The sequence below is a fragment of the Galeopterus variegatus genome, unplaced genomic scaffold, assembly GCF_000696425.1.
Source record: "Galeopterus variegatus unplaced genomic scaffold, G_variegatus-3.0.2 Scaffold959, whole genome shotgun sequence".
NCBI classification, from domain to species: Eukaryota; Metazoa; Chordata; class Mammalia; order Dermoptera; family Cynocephalidae; genus Galeopterus; species Galeopterus variegatus.
In genome coordinates, this window is record NW_007727070.1 from 404763 (window position 1) to 415253 (window position 10491).

The 10491-nt window shown below is 52.8% G+C and overlaps 1 protein-coding gene across 1 annotated transcript; it reads right to left on the reverse strand.

Moving 5' to 3' along the window:
* Positions 1–7153: 7153 nt before the first annotated feature.
* LOC103591301 (chromosome unknown open reading frame, human C15orf56) lies at positions 7154–9041 on the reverse strand. The gene is made up of 2 exons (XM_008573727.1): positions 9027–9041; positions 7154–7363 (listed from the first exon to the last, which is right to left on the reverse strand). The coding sequence occupies exons 1-2, from the start codon at positions 9039–9041 to the stop codon at positions 7154–7156; spliced, it is 225 nt and encodes a 74-aa protein (XP_008571949.1).
* Between the last annotated feature and the right edge of the window lie 1450 nt (positions 9042–10491).

Sequence of the window (10491 nt, forward strand, 5' to 3'; positions counted from 1 at the left end):
CTTGACAAATTGTGTACTAACAAGCCCCATCTAAAGCACAAACTTGGAGGTGCTGCTTGCAGAGGGACCCAACTAGAGACCACAGCAGGTTCCTTGGTCACTCTGGCAAGTGACCTGGAAATGCCCAGTATTCATAAGGCCCAATCTCAGAGACTTTTTACTTTTCCTACCAAAGGGTTATCTGTTCTGTAATTTTAGAAAAGGCAATCCCGGGTCGGCCTGGTGGCACACTGGAGAGTGCGCCGCTTGGGAGTGCGGCGGCGCTCCCGCTGAGGGTTCGGATCCCATGTGGAGACCGGTTCCTGCTCACTGGCTGAGCGCGGTGCGGGCGCAACACCGAAGGTTGCGATCCTGTTGCCGGTCAGTACAAAAGACAAAAAGGAAAAAAAAAAAAAAGAAAGAAAAGAAAAGGCCATCCCAAGTTCTATGCACCTAAAAAAATATGGTAAACCCAGAACATAACAGGCATTCACATGCCGGAGGAATTAGCATTTAAAAATCAGGTTCTCTCATAACTACATGAGAGGCCACGTCAGCCTCAGCCCCAGCAAAGGGACATCCATGCTGGCTAGCATTTTCTATAAAACCTCATTAAGACACATCAGGCACTGCAGAGACCCAAGCATTTACAGAGGAACAATGATGACCTCTGTGCCTTTTTTTGGTAACACCTGTGGATTCTCTGTGGCAACGTATTTCCTAAAGCACTGCCTCGGTCAGCATGTCTTGGCATCTCTGCACAGGTGACAATCTGCTTGTGCTTTGGTTTGCCTGCAGCCTCTATGCACTCGGGCCCTTAGGCCTCTGGCTAAGGGTGTGGAAGCAGGCTGTCCAGGACCTAGAGAGGGTCCTCTGGGTGCTCAGAGAAACAGGTCCAGAAAGCCCAGGTGGTCACCTTACTCAGGGCCTCCTGCCGCCTGCCTGGTGACCAGAACTCCTGAAGGCTACAGCAGCACAGCATCGGCAGAGTTAAAACCTTAAAACTGGGAGGACTGGTTCCATGGTTCAGCTTGCTGGCCTGGAGCGTCTCCAGCCTCCATTTTCTTTCTTTCAGCTTCAAATGAGGCTCCATATGGAATTATGCAAGAAGACACAGGGGGTGGAGGGAGCCAGGGACCAGTTATGCCACAGCCTACCTGTACAGCCAGAGTATTGTCCCTGGTCAGCGGGGAGGAGCTCAGATGAGGAAAGGGCTGCCCCAGAAAGGAGCTGACCATTCGGATTGCTGTAGCACATTCAAGCCAAAGGGAGTCCTCTAAGAATGTTTAACAGGACCTTCCCATGTCAGCATTCCTATGAATATCCCAGCAGGCCAGACACTCCTGCAGCTGTCAGGGGCTCTCTCAGGTGTGTGCCAGAGAGCTGGGGAAGGAAAGACCCTGAGAAGGGATGGTGAGAGCTACAAGGATCAGGTGGGCATAGCACAGAACAGCCAAGTGCGGTTAGACAGGTCGTGCCTTCTCACACCGACCCAGGCAGGGTACATGCGCAGTTCTGAGGGCACTAGGGCTAGCTGGTCAGTGTTCCCAGGAGGCCACACAATCCAGAGCCTATGATTTTTGTGTATATAGAGCTGAGGTGTTCTGACCAAAGGGTTGGAGATGGGGTTTGGGCAGCCAGCATCAGGCTGCCTCTGACTCTCCTTGCCTGGTCGGGCACAGGTTTTCTGCTCTCCTGCCCCCCCGCTGCCGCATTCACCTGTCCTTCCAGAAAGTCAGGCCTGGGGCTCCACGGCAAGGGTGCCACAGTCATGGCCCTGACCCCACCTCAGACCTGGGCTGGCTGCCCTGGAGGCTCAGAAGAGAGAAGAAAGGACAATGAAGGGTTTCTGTTCAAGGAGGCTTCCAGCTGTTCGCTCTGCCAGCAAAAATGCCAATCGGAGAGCTAAACTGCCAGCAAAAGTTATTTGGATGGAACTTTGGAGGACATTAAGAGCAGTGGTGACAAGCAGCAAGAAGTTATTAAATGAATTCATCATGTCTCTAAAATGAGTGTCCTTTAGCATAGACGTGACTCTTTTTGTTCCCCAGCCCTTCCCAGGGCAGCTCAGCATACATCACCGTGCAGCTGGGAAGGATGCCATGGTCTGCAATGGCCCCTGCACCTGAGCAGCTCACCCCAAGTCAGATGGCCCCTTTGGGACTGTCAGGCAAGTTTAGCCCCCAGTGTCAGTTGGTTTGGGGAGAACAGTCCTATGTATTCCGGTTGACTCAGGAAGCCTAGTATAGATGCAGAACTTGAGAAAAAGGCAGGTGAAGAGAAGCTTGAGGTTCTGGGGGTGGTAGTTTCCCTCTACTGAGATCCAGGGTCAGCAGGACATATCTGTCCAGCAGCCAGGAAGGGGACCGACTGGCTTTTCCCAAACACCTAACTGGGCCCCTGCCTGGGGCTGGGGTGGAGTCTATAAACTTGTTGGGTTGAGTTAGTAACAACTTGTAGCCTTGTCTCCTGGAAGAATCCTGGGATTCTGCTCTGCAGCACACCAGGCTGGGCATCTGCTGCTCCCTGTGGCAAGTGCTTGCGAGCATGGGGCAGGGGAAGGCAGTTTTCTCCTTTAGCAGCTGTGAGGGCTGAGGGTCAAGAACCTCTCACCCTGTTTGGGGGTGCTGGTTCTTAGGAATCCTGTACCCTAATGCTCTAGATTTCATCACCCACCACCTTCCCAAGGGAGAGGGGTTCTCTTTCCCCAATAATGCACATCAAGAAACTGAGGTTGAGTACATGCGGACAGTCCAGAGAGGCTCCAATCCTGCGAGAGCCCATGGTCTCTGCAGGTGGACTGTCTACTGCCTCCTGCCTGAGGACCCCAAAGTCCCAGCAATGTCAGCTCCCTTAACTCACGCTTCCAGACCCTCAGAGGTCTGCACCTACCTCTTGGCCCCATTGGCAGAGAGAGAGATGATCTTCCTTACCCATCAAGGTGAGGAGTGATGGGCAGAAGAGAGGAGGAGGGGATCTTCTCCAAAGAGTGTCCTCTCCTAGGGCTGGGGGCTCCCGGGGAGTTGGCACATACCCCTCCTAGAGCCCATGTTCCATGGGGTTCTTCCTGCCAAGTAGCCAGCAGGTGTGCCAGACCCCACCTCTCTGGCATCCCTGCATGTGAGACCAACATTGTTGGGTCTGTTGTGGGTCTGCAAAGGACAGATGGCTTGATGCAGGGACTTCATGCAGGGTGCTTGCTCATGACTAGGGAAACCTAGATCCTGGTTCCTAGCAGGGGACTCAGTGAGAGTGGGGTAAACTGAGGACCCCTCTGCCCCTCACACCCAATGCCATTCAGGGGTCCTTATGCCCTGCTCAGAAATGAGGGAAGAGTATCCCCCCATCTCTCCATGTCTCACGTGACTCACCCTTCCTTTAACATAAATCCCTTATATTAAGGTCAGAATTGGCCACTCTGCACCAACTCTTCAGACAGTCCTTGGAACCAGGGATCTCCGAGAGTTAAGAGAATAGGCTTCAGGATCAGATACACTGGGGTTCAAATGCTGGCTCCTCCATTCAGTAACTGGCTTAATGCATTTGGGCTACTGTAACAAAATACCATAGACTGGGTGGCTTATAAACATCAGAAATTAATTTCTCACAGTTCTGGAAGCTGAGAAGTCCAAGATCAAGGAGCCGGCAGATTCAGTGTCTAGTGAAGTTCTGCTTTCTGGTTTATACATGGCTGACTTTTCAATATAATTTCAGATTGTAGATGGGGCTAGGGAACTCTCTGGGGCCTCTTTCATAAGGGCATTAATTCCATTCATGAGGGGCTCTGTCTTCAGGACCTAATTACCTCCCAAAGTCTTCACCTTTTAATACCATCACATTGATGATTAGATTTCAATATATGAATTTAGAGAGGGGATACCCACATCCAGTCTATAGCAGTAATTATGAAACCTTAACCTATTTCCTTAGCCACCCTGAGCCTCAGTTACCTCATCTGTAAAATGAGAATAATAGTAGTATAGCATTTACATCCCAGGGTTCTTCTGAAGAGTAAGTGACAATATTTGTAAGTAGCTCAGTATGGGGCCTGGCCCATCAGAAGTATTCAGTAATTGGCAGGCACTGTTATTACTGTTATTAGAGGAGGGCAGAGTCATCAGAGAAAGGAGCCCCATCAGAAGTATTCAGTAATTGGCAGGCACTGTTATTACTGTTATTAGAGGAGGGCAGAGTCATCAGAGAAAGGAGCCCCATCAGAAGTATTCAGTAATTGGCAGGCACTGTTATTACTGTTATTAGAGGAGGGCAGAGTCATCAGAGAAAGGAGCCCCATCAGAAGTATTCAGTAATTGGCAGGCACTGTTATTACTGTTATTAGAGGAGGGCAGAGTCATCAGAGAAAGGAGCCCCATCAGAAGTATTCAGTAATTGGCAGGCACTGTTATTACTGTTATTAGAGGAGGGCAGAGTCATCAGAGAAAGGAGCCCCATCAGAAGTATTCAGTAATTGGCAGGCACTGTTATTACTGTTATTAGAGGAGGGCAGAGTCATCAGAGAAAGGAGCCCTGGAAGGAGTAAGCTTGTTAGCAGCGCTCCTGATCCCCAGCAAGCTTTTCAAGTCATGGAGCATAAAGGTGCAGGGAAAGGATGTGTTTGCATTTCTAAACCACAAGTCGATCCTATCTTTCCCCTTTGGCCCTAACCCAGGCTCTCAGCCCAGGCTGTTACAACAGGCCCCAACAGCCACAGGCTGGGAGATCACTGACAAGTGTCTTCCCTGCCCAGTGTGTCCACCCTCATGCCCTCCCAGACCATACTGGTCTGCCAGTGCCCCAGACTGCCAGGTCTCCAAGAACCATTTCCCATGTTGAGATGTCTGTTCTTGCTGCCTTTGTCTGGAGCCAAGTCCTGCCCAATCTGTAGAATGTCAGTGCCTGGACAACTCCCTCATCCAGAAGGCCTATGCCAGCAGCCAAAGCTCTTTAAAGGAGGCTGTGCCTTGTTCCCCCTTTGCCCGCCCCATGCTGAGCATGGCAGCCTGGGAACAGGGCCAGAGGGAGGCACATCAACGCTGGAGGAGACGCTGTCCCCCAGGCTGTTCCTGACACATCCTACACTGTTATTCTGCCCTTTCCTCCTGGGCAGGGCTAAACTGGGCATGGATCAGAGGAAAATGGGGAAGGGGGAGAGTCACACACAGGAATGAATCACTCAGGACTCACTCTGCATGTGCCATCCGTCTCGATGTGCAGGGGGTCATCCAACCTGGTACAGCTGAGACACGTGTAGATGAGACTGGAAGTGTAGAAAATTGACATGTGATGGGCCCGAGAGGTCCCCTAGTCTAGTCTTGTATCCAGTACAGAAACTTACTCTGGCATATCTGACTAACAGTTATTCTTGCATTCCTCCAATGATGGGGGATTCATTACCTCCTTAGTCAGTCTTATTTGGGAGCCCCTGCCTCTCTGAGGCTCCAAACCCCGTTGCAGTTCCTAAGGGTGGGAACCCTAGGGTTTCCTAGACTTACTCCGCACAGGGTGTGGCTGGTACTTGGCTAGTAGACATTCTGGGATACCCAAGCCTAGATTCAAACCAAATTAAATACCAGTTCATTTCTGAAAATTTTCTAATATTCGCACTTTATTGTAGTTCAGCAGTTCAAAAGTACTGCTTGGACCTGTGGTTTTGGGTGGTTTTGGTATATAGGACATTTGTATTAAAAGAAAATAATTCACATATGCATTTGGGAGTCAGTAAAAAATGATTTAGGGTGTTGATTCTAGGTTCAACAACATAATGCTTTGGTTCATGGTTGGTTTCAAATCCTCAGCAACCAACACCCCCTCCCTCATGCAGCACAACCTGCTTCCCATAGCCAGCATTGGCCAGTGCACCTATGTCCCTGGGTAATCTGTGGGGAAAGCCATACGTGTATCCCCTGCCCCCTCCCCCTCAAATGGCCCCCTCATCCTAGGCTCAGCAGTCAGCCTCTTGGGTGGCCACAGGAGGTCAGGATTTGTCTAATAGGGTCAGGCCTACAGTGTTGTCTGGTCAGGGGAAAGAGAGAGAATCCTCTTGGGAAAGACAGAGAGGAGGAGGGGAAGACAGAATAAGGAGAGGAGAACAGAGACTAAATGTAAGTGTGTGTGTTGGGGGCAGGGAGGTCCTGTGGTTGCCGCCCTGGCTTCCACACACCACTCTCCTGGGCACACAGGGCCAGCGTTTCCACCTGGCACCATATCATCCCTGGGGAAGCTGAGGGCATCAGGACTCGCGGTGCAGCCAGACAGGATGCAGACCTGTTCAGGGCTGGCAAGCTCCCTCGGGTCACCTTAGCTCTATATTTGGTGGGAGCCTTAGAGTAAACTGTGCCTAAGCAATAGAGCTCATAATGCAAATGATTTATCCATAAATAACAATGCTATGTCTAAAGAATCAGCAAACAAAAATGATACGTGGCAATAGTGACCTCAATTAATAACTGAACTTCGAGGTGCCCAACAGTGATAAAAAATATCCCTGTCACATAGCTACTGCTTGAAGGTAGCCATTTGGGATCCAGATGTATTGAATTTCCAAACCAGAATTCCCTCAGCACTCAGGCAGCACACAGCCCTCTCTGTGGGCCCAAGCCAAGGACAGCAAAGGTCTTCTCACTTCCTTGTTTGGGGAAGAGACATGCAGGCGGCTCCTTTCCCTCCTCCCCAACATAAAACCCCCTCATACTCCAAAAGAAGCAGGGCAAAGGGCAGCCAGGAGTGAGCCACTCAGAACGGCCATCCTGATCTTAGGCCAGGGCACTGCTGGGGCCAAACAGGGGATGCCCGTTCTGGAACAAAAACACAGGTAGAAGCCACCTGAACGGGCCCCACCCTCTGTTTGGAGGTGCAGCGCTCCTGGAAGCTTTCTCTCTCCCAAGGTCCTAGCATTCCTAGGTCAGAGGATTCAGAGGACTGAGCAAAGTCTGGCAAGGGATTGGAATTCCTTTAAATCCTGCTCTCCTGCCTGCCCAAGGGGGTTACCCCAGGACAGTCTTAGGGGCTTGTCCAGCCGGGACAGAAAGGCCCAGGTGTGAGGTTTTAGGACTTTGGGCTCTCCAAGATGAGCGGGTGGGCGCAGGCAGCACCTCTCTGTCAGGGAGAGTTGGCCTCGGCTGCAGAGCGTGGATCTGCAATACAAATTAATGAGTTAATTATACACAGCCGGCGCTCAGCGGACACTCCAGGTCGGGTCTGTGCGCTGTGACCGAGGGCGGTGGGGCGCGCAGGCAGGTGGCCGCGGGCGCGGCCGACCAGTTGGAGGGAAAGAGTTGGGCAGGGGGGAGCCCCTCGGGCAGAGAGGCTCCTCGGCGCGGCGCCCGCACCCCTCGGCGACTTTTCCCGGGCTCTGTGTTGGCTGTGTCCTACCTGAGGCCACACCCTTAAACTCGCAGCCAGGTGAAGCCGGCGCTGCACAAACATGTCAGCGCCGCCCCTCCTCGTCGTTCCCCGCGCCGAGGTCCCTCCCGCGGAGGGCGGGCCCGGCTCCCGCGGCCTTTCCGAGCGCTCCCGGGCTTCCCTCTCGGCAGGTGGGTACCCCGGAAGGCCGGCGAGCTCTCTCCGGCCAGGGCCGCGACAAGGGGACAGCCTCCCCGCACGCGTTTTCATGCCCGAAGTTCGGGGCTGGCACGCGCCGGGCGGAGGGTCCTTGAGCGCAGGCACGGAGGGCGACCCTGGAGCGGGACCTTCCTCCACGTGTGGCCCGCCCGGCGCAGGGGGATTCGCGTCCCCGAGAGGGCGCAGCACTCGGGCCTGCCCGGAGGGACCCGGTGGCCGCGGCGGGGACAGGGGCCGGCCCCGGAAGCGGTGCTGCGCCCACTGCCCCCTCCTGCCTGTGCACCCCGCGGGGACCCCGCCCCGCCTCCAGCACCTACGAAGGTCGCTCAGTCGGGAGGCGGTTCCCAACTCCCTGGACTCCAGCCAGTCTCAAAATCCGTAGGGACACTTGGAACATTTGTCACAATGTATTTCTGATGTGTTTCTGCCCAGGCCGGCGGAGGACTAGCCCAGGAAGGTCCATGGCCTTTCCTCTCCTCGGTGCTTAAGAAAGCTGCCCACTGAAGGGTGAGGAGTCGCAAGGAGGCGGTGAGTGAGGGGTCTCTAGCCCTAGTGCCTTCTCCAGACGTTTATGAGGGGCGGGCTGGGAGGGACAGTGTACAGGCAGGTGGCCCCCGGGCTGGTTCCCTTATGATACTGTTAAGCAGTGGCAGTGGTCCCTTCTGGGTGCCATTTCTCAATCCTTAGTGGTTACGTGTTAAGTCTTTTCCACCACCTCAGCCCTATGGTAGGTTGATAGGCCCGCATGGTTTCAAACGGCCCGCCCTGCCCCCGGCCCAGCCTCTGATTGACATCAGGTCTAACGCCTGTCTGGGGCAAGGCAGTGTCACCAAGACCAAGTGCCCTGAATTCATGCTTGGGGATGAGGCTCCCAAACAGGAAGGGTGGTAGCAGGCCCAGCGTCTGTGCTGAGCAGGGCAGGCAGGAAGCGGTCCCAGGAGGCTCCTTCAGGAGTCCCAGGCAGAGGTGCCATTCCACACATCCTAGCCTGCCAATTCAGACTCCAAATCTCCAGACCTGCTAAAATCGCTCCAGGTCTTCCCACGCCCAGTGAGTGGCATCTGATCTGGGATGTAGATGCTGCTAGGAACACTAAGGGCCAAGACATGAAGAGTCCCCAGGTGTAGGCTGCATTTTCTGTACTTGCCCTATTCCAGTGTTTTTTTTTTTTTTAGGCTCCTCTTGTTTTTCTAGGGGGCGTGTAGGGGGTGGGCTTATGTCTGTGCTCATTTTTGTGGCTGGTGCAGCATATATAGCTATGCTGTGGGTTCTCCTTCAGCCATGTGTACAACAGTGGCTGAGAACACAACATTTGGAACCAGAAAGAGCTGGGTTCAAATTCTGACTTTGCCTTTGACTTCTTAGGCAAGTTGCTTTACTTCTCTCCCAACTTTTTAATGTCCTCAACTGTAAAATGGGGATGATAATGCCATCCTCAGAGGAGAGTCGTGAGGAGTAACTGTAATGATAAATGTCATTTTTCAGACCTGGCAGTGGGCCATCTCGCCAGCCTCCAGTTGTTAGTATTAGAGAAGGTTAATCTACCCTGAGCCCTGCTCTCTTGGAGAACTTTGGCAGGATATTTTTGGGGGGTATTAGAGTAAAGCAATAGGAATAAAGTAAAGGCAGAGGGTCCATGGAGGGCTTTGGTGGCAGAAACAGCAGCATGTACATGTCACACGTGTTCACATGTTCATGGGTGTTCACATGCTTATGGACACACCGTTCCCACAGGTGCTGCCTGGGGCAGAGGGAGCCTCTGGCTTGAGGTTTCCAATTCCATCTCTGCTCTAAGTGGCCGTGTGATCTAGGATAGGTCATTTGACTTCTCTGGGCCCTGGGCACCACGGTGGGTGCACTTGGAGCTTGGAGTTGGAGAGATCTGGCTTTGAATCCCAGCTCCACACTTGGACAATCGCATATCTCCAAGCCTCAGTTTCTTCATCTGTAAAGTAGAGCTCATAATATCTACCATTAACCATTAGATGCGCTAATATGAAGCACCTAATACAGTATCTGACATGTGGTAGGCCTGCACATGTATGTTCTCTCTCATCTCCTGCTTTCTCTCCCCAGCTACCTGCTGTCTTTAAAATGGGCCCAGTAAAGCAGGTTCAGCCCATCTCAACAGAACAGATATGAGAAGTTAAGGCAACTTTGTGATTAGGGACTGCAGAAATTCTTTCTGGCTAGGCATTGAGGACTCTGTGCTGAGGATTCAGACCTATGTGTATGGAGGCTCTTGAAAATTTGGAATAGTGAGAAGGTCCCTGGCCTGCAGTCCTCTCAGGAAGGCCATTTTCAGGTCTTCCCTTGGAGATAACCCCATGCCCAGGAAAGCCCAGTGCTGTGTACCTGAGGGTGATAAACAGAGGCTGAGATTCTGGGTACAATAAGCAGAGGTTGGAGGGCTGGTCTGGCTTGAGCTGCTGCTGGACTGCAGCACTATCCATGCCGGCTGGAGCTGGGCCCCAGAGACAGGCCTGAGTCAATACTGACCTTCCTCAGCGAGCCAGCCTGGCTCTTTTGGCCTCTCATTCAGCTAGAGTGTTGACATAAGCGACTGAAGGAGCTTTATTATTGTATTCTTTTAAACAGCAGCCCATTATCTCTCCCCTGGGTACTCACTAGGGCCTGTTGTGTGGGAATAGTGGCCAGGGTGGGGAGCCCAGACATTTTGGCTTGTTACATGCACAGTGCCCTCTGCCCTGGCACATGCCGCATCTCTTTGGGTCACTCGAGTGGAACAGAAGAACCTCAGGGGACTTTTCACACTTCAGCACAGTGGCCCTGGGCAGGTCTTACAAAGCCTGCAGGTGATGGGGATGAGGGCCACAGCCTGGGTCTAGGACCTTTCTCCCCTGCAGATGACAACTGCTTAGAAAAGCAGATGAGGGGCCGGCCCATGGCTCACTCGGGAGAGTGTGGTGCTGATAACACCAAGGCCACGGG